This window comes from Onychostoma macrolepis, chromosome 04, assembly GCF_012432095.1.
Source record: "Onychostoma macrolepis isolate SWU-2019 chromosome 04, ASM1243209v1, whole genome shotgun sequence".
Taxonomy (NCBI): Eukaryota; Metazoa; Chordata; class Actinopteri; order Cypriniformes; family Cyprinidae; genus Onychostoma; species Onychostoma macrolepis.
Window position 1 is genome coordinate 20,924,921 of NC_081158.1, and position 12,547 is coordinate 20,937,467.

Consider the following 12,547-nt stretch of genomic DNA (forward strand, 5'->3'; position numbering starts at 1 on the left):
AGAGGGTTTTCTCGTATGGCACATTTGTTGGCAGTTTATCAGGGCCCTATCATCATCCCATGTCCACTGTCCACCATTTAAAACTTGAGTGTTGTGATGCTTCTCTCTAATCTTCTGTAGTTGGAACCCTAGTGTGTTATATCAGGTCTAGTGAAAGATCTTCCTGTTGGATACAAAACATTTATTTATTTGGTATATTTATTTTTTCCAAAAATTTCATCCATCCATCTATCTATCGTGAAACAGAATTGCAAAAATGATTATTCGGGGTTTTGTTTTATTAATTAATTTATTCTTTATTTATTGATGCTTCTACTTTCAGACAGAATTGCAAAAATAATTTATACAATATTTTTTTATTTTATTAATTTATTGTTCATTTGTTTTATTCATTTTTCTAATTTATTAATCTTGTTTCTCAAGTAACCAAACAGGATTACAACAGTTTATTATGGTTTCATTTTATTAATTTATTCTGCTTTTTTTATTGTTTCAAAGTATTGCAACAGTTTTATTATCCAATATTTATTTTAATTTATTCAATATTTTTTTTTCATTTTCTTTTTATTAATCTTGTTTCAGTTTCGATAAAAAGAACCACAAAAATAATTTCTTCATATTTATTATTATTTTTCAGACATGTGTTCCAAGAACTTTCATCATCCTCCGTTGGTCCTACCCTGAACTTAAGCTATTGAACGAGCCAGTGTAACTGCATCAGGCTTGTCATGATGCTCAAACAAACAGAGCGATGTTTTGATAGCGTCACAGTGTTTAAACTCTTCTGGGAAATCATCCTACTAATGGTTTACTTTTAGGTGTCTCTGCATATTACACACTTCACTTTTAACATACTGACATTCAATGTGGTCGGTCTTGTAGAAGTTGGCGGTCTGTGTAGGATCAGGTTTCATTAGGGTACAGTGCTACTCTGAAGCATCGCTTCCTCCTTTGGGCCGTTTTAGTAATATGGCACTTTTTAGCAGTCCGTCTCGCTGATTTTCGTATCCCAGCATATGTGATTATATAGGGGTTAAACTCTTTGTGCCTGTTTTAAGTGCACTTTCTTGATTGGTTGAAAACCTTCTAATGTGTTTGCGACGTTTATGAATCCACGTGAAGAGTGCCTTATGGGAAATGAGGGCATAGTGTCTTTTCTCTTAGTGATGGGAAGTTCCCTTATGTCCTGGGTCAGATTTGCTAACTGCATTTTCTGAAAAACAGTATGGCTTTTGTAGACCTTTAGACTGATTATATTGTCCACATATCCACATTATTGTCCACATCCACTTTTATTATTATAGTCGTCATGCAATGAAGCGCTCAGGTCCACAAAATAGCATTGGTTGTTCGCACTTTTTATTTTATTTTTTGATGACCATGTAATAATTGACCAATTTGGTGAATATCGTGCATATAAAGATGGATTGTCTTTAAAAGCATCTCTATATTTTTTAAAGGATAGTTCACTAAAACCAAAACCAAAACATTTTCACTTATCTTCGAAACACTAATAAAAATATTTTTGTATGTATGTTGATCTTTGTTGATTTGGGATTTTAAAAGCCCATTAAATGACTGATAAATTACATTGTCATTTAGGCCTATTGATTCATTTTTGCTCACTCAACAATGATTATTTGCTTTAAAATTATTTGCTGGTTAATATTACTATTGATTTAGGCCTATATAAATGGTTAAAACTAAATCTTATTCATTTTAGGGAATAACATTGTGTAATTGTGACATTGTGATCGTTTAAAACATTTACTAAATGAAACATTGTGAATCTACTTTGCAACAATGTCTCTTTGGTTGAATGATGGCTTCACAGATTAAAAAAACAGTTACTCTCTTAAAGTATTTTAGAGCAAATGCTTAAATCTTGAGATATCAAACACTGTCAAAATGTTCCAAATATTGACTCTTGTCTCAAGCTCTATGGCCCAGCTCAGATTTTTTTTTCAATAAGCGTCCATTATAACCTTGCTGAGTGAAGTTAAGAGGATAAATATGTCTGCTTTGATTATATCTATAAGCCTGCAACCTTGTTGATTTGCGTCCAGAATCAAGCATCTGCAGTCGTTCAAAAACGAAAGCGTGTCGGTGAACAAAATGGCCTTTAGTGTCCTCTCTTGGGTTTTTTTATAGTGGTCTCAGATATATCTGATCAAGCTTTGAAAGTCCACTAAAGGTAGCATTTTGTATAGTGATCCTGCCTCTAATTAAAAACCTGCTCAGCAGTACATAAATTCTCTGTTGGCAGCTGAGACTGTTTTCACTTAACTGCGGATTGAATTCTGCATGCTTAGGTCTGTCTGCGAGAAACGAGATGCAGTAGCGTCAAAACAGAACTACTCATATTTATCATCATGGCATCGACTGTAAGAGTACAACCGAGACGGCTTGTGCATGTCTGAAACTCTCTATTTTTAGCAGTACGTCACAGACCAGATCTACACAGCATGGTGCTGACATTTTTGGTTACAAGGCAGATCAGCAGCTGTTTGAATGTATTTGTGGTGCTTTTGTGTATTGAAGTTCACCACTTGTTCCTTAAGAGCAGCTTAAGTGGTCTATTGTTGACATTTTAGACAGGAATCCGTTTGGGTTCAATTGAATGTCACTCATCTTGGTCGTTCTGCATATTCCTTGTTTGCTTTTGGCAACACTGTGGAATTCAGCTTTGTGACCCTATTGGCTATAGTTTGACTTAAAGGGTTAGTTCACCCAAAAATGAAAATTACCCCATCTCACCCTCAAGCCATCCTATGTGTATGACTTTCTTCTTTCAGATGAATACAAGCGGAGTTTTATTAAAAAAATATCCTGGCTCTTCCAAGTTTTACAATGGCAGTGAATGGTGGTCGAGATTTTGAAGCCCCAAAAAGTGCATCAATCCATCATAAGTACTCCACACGGCTCCAGGGGGTTAATCAAAATCCCTTTAAGGATCGAAATTTCACTCGGTGGCCGTCTTTGAAACGCCACTCATGCATGCAAAGTGCAGCTCCTATTCTTTGAATGGGGAAACATCAATATCTCCAAAACAGATGACATAGTCTCACAAGAGCCAAGTTTTGTTTACAGCAAAGGAAAACAAGTCTCTCCTTGGCTTATATTGAAATCCTCTATTTTTCTTTACAAATCCTCGTTTTGTAATTTCATGAATGCGCGTATGACAGTTAGCGGAAGCTAGAGATTAAGTTTTAAATATGGCTATTTTTCTTACACAAACGCATTGATTCACTTCAGAAGACCTTTATTAGCCCCTTAGAGCCACGTGGAGCAGTTTTTATGATGGACGGATGCACTTTATTGGGCTTCTAAATCTCAACCTCATTCACTGCCATTATAAAGCTTGGAAAAGCCAGGACATTTTTTAATATAACTCTGAGTGTATTTGTCTGAAAGAAGAAAACACCTTGGATGGCTTGAGGGTGAATAAATCATGGGGTAATTTTCATTTTTTTGAACTATCCCTTTAAACTTTGGTCTTATCAGTGGAAAATTCGGCAAAATTTTGCTGGCAAAAAACATGCTTTGTCAATAGTTCAGCAACATATGAAGCACAGCTCACACAGAAGTCTCATTCAGACTAAAGCTTTCTGTTGGCCATTATGTATACACCTGCATATATCTGCTGTATCTCTATGTCTGGTACTAATCAATGCGTCTCTCCAGCTGTCAAACAGGTTTGAATGGAGATGTGACGACTTGTTCGCTATTGAGTCAGTACACGTCTGTGGTCTCTGTACGTGCCTGTCCGCGACCATCAGCGACGTGGGATTTGGATGTAATCCTTGCAGTTATTACTAACATTAATAGTCAGATTAGCTCCCAAATGTCTTCTAAATGTGTAGCTGCACTATCAAATAAAAAACAGACCTCATGTCTGTCTGGATCAGTTTGACGCCCACATCCCAAATCTGTCTTCATTACACACAGATGACATTCTTATAGCTACTCTGTGCATGTTCGGAAAGGAATTTACAGTGCCGCTTTTTTCCTACGCTACACACAAGTGCTCAGAGACTCCAACATGGCACTCAGAAGCACTTTATGAAATTAGTCTAGAGTCCTTTTCTTTGGAGAGTAATTTCCCTTGTCTTATAGCTCAAAGTCCAGCTCTGCATTCCCTGATGTGGTCACGGCTTCTCACACCTGTCAGGCCTGAACAATTACAGCCATTAAGGGATTGCCATTGTTAGGCTGTGGGAACTGCTGGGTTAGGCTTATAATAAACATGGTGTGTTTTGAGGGCAGAGGGAATGCTTGCTTGCCTTAAGCGGGACATTATCCCAAGGCCGAGCGAATGACTTGAGGCAGTGGGCCATATTTGGGTGCCCCTAAATAATTCTCCAGATTAAACGTGTTATGGCCAGCTCTGCAAGGGAACCTTGTATGCCATAGCAGGTGACAATTTGGCTTCACACAACGTTGGGGGCTTCACAATTTTTAGCAAGAGCGCATATTTTTGCAGATACTGTGATATTGATGGAGAAACATTTCTCGTTAAATACCTATAATGGCAATAAAATTACAATGTTGTTTTTAATGAATCGTTTAAAAAGACTCACAAATTGTTCTTAACCATGTTATTATTTTCGTCTATTGTTTTTGTGTCTGTTGAAGGCTAATGAGACCTATTTGTGATTTACTGGCTGACTGTTCGCTCTTTCTGTTGAGCCTAAGATTTCAGGAAGTAGTCATTTTTAAAGCCCAATCAAACAAAATGTGTAAAACATTTAATTTAGCATTTGTTGTAGGGTATAGTCTAAGGCTAATCAGGTAGCTGTATCATAAGCAAATAAGCGGAGTATAAATAAGCTGTTAAGCCCCGTTCACACCAAGAACAATAACTATTAAGATAACAATATTAGCATCCACACCAGCAAACGATGTCGTCTGTTTATTCTAAGCGCACGCGCATCTGTTGCTTTAAATTCACAAGCTCCTTATAGCAGGATGGATTCTGATTGGATGTCAATGTTTGTATCGTTCATCAGCTGGAAAAAAAAAATAGTTCTGGAAGTGATTCCAACGATATCGCTTCTCTTTGCCTTTATCGTTATAGTCGTGGTGTGGACTCTGCTATCCTTTAATATTGAGAACGATTTTTAGAACTATATCTTTATCGTTATCTTGCTTGGTGTTAATGGGCCTTTAGCGTATACTTACTAAAATATTTAATTTTGTGATTTATAGCTTTGTTTATATAGCATTATGTAAACTAAATGCATTAATGGTCATAACTGTAATGACATCAGTTTATTTTTATGATTTATAGTTTATTTTGTAGGATTTCAAATTGGGCACAGAATAGTTAATGTAGAAGTTAATTTAGCTGATGAAATTGCTTCAGCATAGTCCTCCATGGATTCAACAGGCAAACTGAATTGTTCACAACATACTTCCTACTGAATACTAAAATAATTTTCAGTTCCCTTTGTTTTTGTTTTGTTAAAATTCTCACACGTCTCATCCTATTTTGCTAATTTCAAGTTGGTATTCTGACTTGTATCTGAGTGAAAGTGTATCTGGAGATGAGTGATTTATTGTCCTGGTGCAAATGTAATGAGAGGAGAGATGTCAGCACATAAATGTAAAAAAGTAATGGATAAACATTTATAATAAACACTAATATTCCATGAAAAAAATAGTCGTCAATTTTGATTACATGGTGAAGTCTGTGTGCAGTAACAGCCACGTTGAACCTGTAAAAGGTGTTCAGAATCTTTTAAGCTAGTTGTTTGGACAGTCCTGGTTTCCTCTACCTCTGGCTTGACAAGGCCCTGATAAGAGCAAAGAGGCCCACACGTTTCTACTGCGGTACTGTAAACAGCCCAAATTTGGGCAAGGATTTCAACCAGATAGTCGTGTGCCCTGAACGTGAGGCTGGTTTGTGTTTCCCCTTGTCTATGGTATTGTCATGGCAACCAGCCGTAAGACCAGGAGATTTTACGGGCAGCCGTTCAAGAGGGGAGCACATGGAGAACCGAGGTTGGACGCTAGTCAAGGTTGTGGAGTTTAGACTGTGAGGTTTTTGAGTCTGACAATGGGCACTGAAAGCCCCTCTCAAAATATAAGATAATTAGGCATCGCCATGACCAAAAACCGTGTTTGCCAACTGTACAAAGGAAGAAAATATAATTTATTTAAAATTGTATGGCTGAAGTTAGTATTTTTTGTCAATTTTTTTTTTTTTTTTTTTAACAAGGTCATCTCGGCTGCATTTATTTGATCCAAAAATACAGTTTTGCAAAAGACGGTAATATTATGTAATATTACTTTCACTTTTGAATAATATAACGTGTCCTTGCTGAATAAAGGCAAGTATTTCTTAATTTTACTGACCCCAAACTTTTGAACTGTAGTGTGCGTGCGTGCGTGTGCGTGTGTGTGTGTGTGTGTTTTATATATGTATGTGTATATGTATGTATGTCACTGTAGTGACAACACTAGTCTCTATCAAGCTCTTTTGTCTCATCGAGTGGTGACATGCTTTAATTACAGACCTCCATATTTCCCTCAAGGGATTTTGGTTACCTGATGATATAATGTGTCTTTGTTTAGAGGAATAGGTTCCCACTGAAGATTAATGTTTGGCCCTGTAGCTCACACTTATGAAACTGTTTTGCTAAGGCTCTTAATCCAGACCTTAGGTAACTGAAATGCTATATGCTGCAGGAATATTGTTTTGAACGGGTCAATTTGAATAGGTTTTGAGATGCTAAATGGCTAGAATAGTACTCTTGCTTAGATGTTAACTCCTTTCTTCTCTTTTCCAGGCCTGCATAGATGATAATGTGGACATGGTGACCTTCCTGGTGGAGCATGGAGCCTGCATTAACCAGCCCGACAATGAAGGCTGGATTCCCCTTCACGCTGCCGCTTCCTGCGGATACCTCGACATCGCTGAGTAAGTCCATCTTCCCCACCACAGAAAAATTAAGCGTTTCTTCTTCCTCCTCTTCTTTTTGTCACAGGGTTTGATGCTTATTAAAACAAATCAGTTTTAACTTCTTTGTCATGTTATCATGACTCTTTTTTTTTTTTTTTTTTTTTGCTACTTTTTATTTTAGACACTACATATTAAAACATGAAGCCTAAATACGAATTATAGCTGTAATTGTCAAAATAAAAAAAACAGCGTGATATTGATGAATCGTCTATGTTAGGATACATAATGTGCTAGCTGTAATATTAACCTTAGCAAAACAAAGGATTCAGTTTAAATAACGCTAAATTGTCCTGTGATGCATTTATGCACTACTGTTCAAATTATTATTTTTTTTTTAAAAGAAATGTGTAAATAAAAAGGAAATTCATAATTTTATTCAGCAGGGATGTATTAAATTGATCAAAAGTGACGGTAAAGACATTTGTAATGTTAAACATTTTAGTGTCTAATACATGCTTTCTTTTAAAATTTCTATTCATCAAAGAATCCTGAAATAAATGTATTGTGGTTTTCACAGAAATACTAGCAGCACAGCTGTTTTCAACATTGATCGTAATAAGAAATGTTTCTTTAGCACCAAATCATCACATTAGGATGATTTCTGAAGGATCATGGGACACTGAAATCTGAAGTAATGGCTGTTAAAAATTCTGCGTTGCCATCAAATAAATAAATTACATTTTAAATATATTAAAATACTATATACTAATACTAAAATAGTTTTTCCTATTTTATAATGTTACAGCCTTGGTCTGCAGAAGATACTTTCTTTTCAAAAACATTCTAAAACAACTGACCTCAAAACTTTGTAGTTCAAGAAACATCTATGACTTGTGAGGTTTTCAGTCAGAGCCTGTAATACAGTGGGGGAAAAAATTTATTTGATCCCTTGCTGATTTTGTACGTTTGCCCACTGACAAAGAAATGATCAGACTATAATTTTAATGGTAGGTTTATTTGAACAGCGAGAGACAGAGTAACAACAAAAAAAAATCCAGAAAAACGCATTTCAAAGAAGTTATAAATTGATTTGCATTATAATGAGTGAAATAAGTATTTGATCCCCTATCAACCAGCAAGATTTCTGGCTCCCTCTTAAAAGGAGTGCTCCTAATCTCAGCTTGTTACCTGTATAAAAGACAACCTGTCCACAGAAGCAAGCAATCAATCAATCAGATTCTAAACTCTCCACCATGGCCATCACCAATGAGCTGTCCAAGGATGTCAGGGACAAGATGGTAGACCTACAAAAGGCTGGAATGGGCTACAAGATCATCGCCAAGCAGCTTGGTGAGAAGGTGACAACAGTTGGTGCGATTTATTCGCAAATGGAAGAAACACAAAATAACTGTCAATCTCCCTCGGTCTGGGGCTCCATGCAAGATCTCACCTCGTGGAGTTTCAATGATCGTGAGAACGGTGAGGAATCAGCCCAGAACTACACGGGATCTTGTCAATGATCTCAAGGCAGCTGGGACCATAGTCACCAAGAAAACAATTGATAACACACTACGCCGTGAAGGACTGAAATCCTGCAGTACCCACAAGGTCCGCCTGCTCAAGAAAGCACATGTACAGGCATGTCTGAAGTTTGCCAATGATTCAGAGGAGAACTGGGGGAAAGTGCTGTGGTCAGATGAGACCGAAATTGAGCTCTTTGGCATAAACTCAACTCGCCGTGTTTGGAGGAGGAGGAATGCTGACTATGACCCCAAGAACACCAGCCCCACCATCAAACATGGAGGTGGAAACATTATGCTTTGGGGGTGTTCTCCTGCTAAGGGGACAGGACAACTGCACCGCATCAAAGGGACGATGGACAGGACCATGTACCTTCAGGGCCAGGGCATTGAAGCCAGTCAGGGCATTGAAAATGGGTATTCCAGCATGACAATGACCCAAAACACACGGCCAAGGCAACAAAGGAGTGACTCAAGAAGAAGCACATTAAGTTCCTGGAGTGGCCTAGCCAGTCTCCAGACCTTAATACCATAGACAATCTGTGGAGGGAGCTGAAGGTTCGAGCTGCCAAACGTCAAGCCTCGAAACCTTAATGACTTGGAGAGGATCTGCAGAGAGGAGTGGGACGAAATCCCTCCTGAGATGTGTGCAAACCTGGTGGCCAACTACAAGAAATGTCTGACCTCTGTGATTGCCAACAAGGGTTTTGCCACCAAGTACTAAGTCATGTTTTGCGAAGGGGTCAAATACTTATTTCACTCATTAAAATGCAAATCAATTTATAACTTTTTTTGAAATGCGTCTGTCTGGATTTTTGTTGTTGTTGTTGTTCGGTCTCTCACTAAACCTACCATTAAAATTATAGACTGATCATTTCTTTGTCAGTGGGCAAACGTGCAAAATCAGCAGGGGATCAAATATTTTTTTCCCCACTGTATAAAATATTTGGGTAACACTTTTTAGTATAGGGACCAATTCTCACTATTAACTAGTTGCTTATTAGCATGCCTATTATTAACATATTGGCTGTTTATTAGCACTTATAAAGCACACATTCTGCGTGAGCATATTCTACATCCCTAATCCTACCCAATTCTTAAACGTAACAGCTACCTTACTAACTATTAATAACCAGCAAATTAGGAGTTTGAGGCAAAGGTCATAGTTAATGGTTTGTTAAAAGAGAGAATTGGACCTTAAAATAAAGTGTGACCAGAATTCGAAATGCTTAGTTGCATGTTTAATTTCCTTTTTCCCTCACAGTTCATCTGTTGATAGAGTATTTTGCCAGCTATGTGCAACCTGGTTAAGAGGTCAGCCCAGGTTCCAAGCCCCAAGTGACCTCTGTTCTCACGCTGCACCATAGTGATGGATTAACACCTAACCTGTGCTGAAATCATAGCTGTGGTGTATATGATTTAACACTGACACTTCGCTTGAAGGGAATCAAGTTCCATTCATTAATGAGTCATTCTTTCTGTACTAAGAATTGATAAACATATCCTTTTCTGTGAATTGATGATGAATTTGGCTGTTTAATGCTGTGTTTGATAACCTAGTGAGCTGTGTGGCTGCCCGCTACATACATGCGCAGCAGCCTTCCAAGGCAGAATCCTGACCATCATGGAATCTTAAAAGTGACTATATAGACAGCACCTCTGTAGTCCTCAAAAATAATGCTGCACATGAGAGAATTGACTTTGAATTGATTTTGATGTTAGCATATTGCTCCGCTAATACACAATATTCTAACATTTTGTCTGTGCTTTTCAGCATTGAATGAATTTCTATTTATAATCAATAGTTTGAATCTGTGGATATTTTTTACACTTGTTGCTGTGCATTCTGGGATTGCAACATGATTTATAATGTCATGCCAATCATGATAATTGTTGTCATGGACCATTCTTAATTGGAGTTTGTCTTTGTTGCTTTGTTGTCAGTGTCACTCTTCTATATGCAGTGGGTGTTTTTAATATTGAATTTCATGTTTGAGCTATATTGGAGGCTTGAGGTCTGGATAGGGAACGCAGCACTCTAGAGAAAATATCAGCTGACTTTTAAATAGGGCAAACAGTAAAACAGAACTTTTGTCCTGAATATTGCGAGTACTATGACCTGTTTTGTGTCTGTTGATAGGACTAACATTTCCAGAATTTGAAATAGGAATTGTGTACAAAATGGTAAAACAAAGTAACGAAAGCCCAATGACCTAGGGTGCATTCACAATCATGAAATTTCATAGGCAAAAAAGGAGCATTATCTATTTTCAGTAGTGTAGCAAGGTGTGAAGCACAGCTCACACTGAAGTCACTTTCAAACCAAGCAGCTTTCTGTTGGTCAGTAGCCGGGTTTCCATCCGAAGTTTCGAATTTAACTTATGCGCAAAATTGGAATATCGCTTAAAACATTTGTGAATAAGCACAGTTTCCATCAAACGAGTCAAGGAGAACAAAATCATCACTTCCTGATAAACTGTCACTAAATATCACTTAGAAAAGTAGGAGAAGACACTGAATATAATTTCATATATAATAAATTAGTTGCACCCCAGAGCGAGCAGACAAAACACAATAAATGCGGTCATTGCTTTCGGAGGTGAAAAATAGTCGAGGGCTGTTTTAGATAAAAAATAAATAAAAATAGACACCCAAATTCTGGACCTGCAGCCAAGTGGAGTTTTGCGAGTGTTTGCAGAGAGGTTATTGAGGGCGATGTGTTGATCATGCCAAGGTCAACGCTGAAATGGTTTTTCAGACAAGAGATGGCCACTCCTTCATAATTCACAAGCCTATGTACTCAGTGACATGAATCCATGCTGTTAACCAGTAACAGAAGTGGAGGACCACTTCACTGAATTTTGATTAAGATGCAAATCACCACTTGAACTCTTGAGGTTCTGTGAAGGGAGTCCTGTAAAATGAGGCCCCATTCCATTTCTTCATTATTTCTCATTTTCTTTCTTCCAAAAATCCCAAAGCAGTTGTCAGTTCAATTCGGATTTTAAAAACTTTTAAAAACATCTTGTCATGTCTTTGCAGGTATCTTATCACTCAAGGTGCAAACGTCGGTGTAGTAAACAGCGAGGGAGAAACTCCATTGGATATCGCAGAGGAGGAGGCCATGGAGGAGCTTCTGCAAAACGAGATCAACCGGCAAGGTACTGCTGCCTCTCCTTGACACACATTGCACAGGCACTCCAAACTTCATCTCTCATGACAATGATCTGGCAAGGGTGTACATGGCTTAGTGTCATGACCACGTCATGCTGCTGTTGAGATCATTGCTTTCTGACGATTTTGAGTCATATTTCTTCAAATGAATTGCCTTGCACGGATGGCCAAGGGTGATATGTGCATCATGCTAAACTTTCCCAGCTGCTGTGTGCTCGTGTCGAGGCTGCAAGTCTTGGCAGGACTCCAGCGGGTGCACTGACTCAGAATTAATATTAGAGCCGAGCTCAACCAGTAGCGTAACACACAACACCCTTTCTCCTGTGTCCACGCTTAACTTGCCTGTTGACCTGGCTGGGTACTTGATGTCCGAGGTATATCATGCGTGTGCAAAGTCATGAAGGATTTAGGGAGGTCGTTGCGACCGGCTGTAGTGAGGTCCCTTACATAATGGAGAAACATGATCCGTTTAACCTGACGCTCATTGTAATGATCCCAAACTAGATGGAATGGTTTTTCTATTTTTGGCCTTTGCCATTCTTGATGATGAAACGAAGCCCATCTGCAACTGAAAGGCCCTGTTCAGACATGTGTTAACCGCCTGAGGTGGTGCGCGGCTCCTTGCTCACCAGGATGTATTAGCAGCAGATAGTACAGACTCTGCACTGGCTCAGGAGAGGAGGCGAGAATGGCTGCTGATGAAGGCGTAGCATTTCCACTCTCTTCTATAGAAATCTGTGAACAGAAATCTATGAAATCTATTCACACAATCCTAGACAAAGGTTCTTGGTGGTTGATGTGTCAGGGTGATGCAACTGTCATGAGCATACTGAAGAAAAAAAGCCTCAATAAAAGGATTAAATGTACTTATTGTTGTATTTTTTTTGAAGAAGAAGAATGATCTTTGGCGTTGTCGCCTTTTTTTTTTTTTTTTTTTTTTTTTTTTTTT

At 38.1% G+C, this 12,547-nt stretch overlaps 1 protein-coding gene across 9 annotated transcripts in view; it reads left to right on the forward strand.

Annotated features, from left to right (window-relative positions):
• Positions 1 to 12,547, forward strand: part of ppp1r12a (protein phosphatase 1, regulatory subunit 12A) — a 68,113-nt gene that overhangs the window by 22,628 nt on the left and 32,938 nt on the right. For all 9 annotated transcript variants that reach the window (XM_058772596.1, XM_058772594.1, XM_058772599.1 and 6 more), the window contains exons 2-3: positions 6,792 to 6,922; positions 11,467 to 11,585. In XM_058772596.1, the coding sequence (XP_058628579.1) occupies positions 6,792 to 6,922; positions 11,467 to 11,585 (250 nt within the window). The remainder of the gene's footprint in view (positions 1 to 6,791; positions 6,923 to 11,466; positions 11,586 to 12,547) is intronic.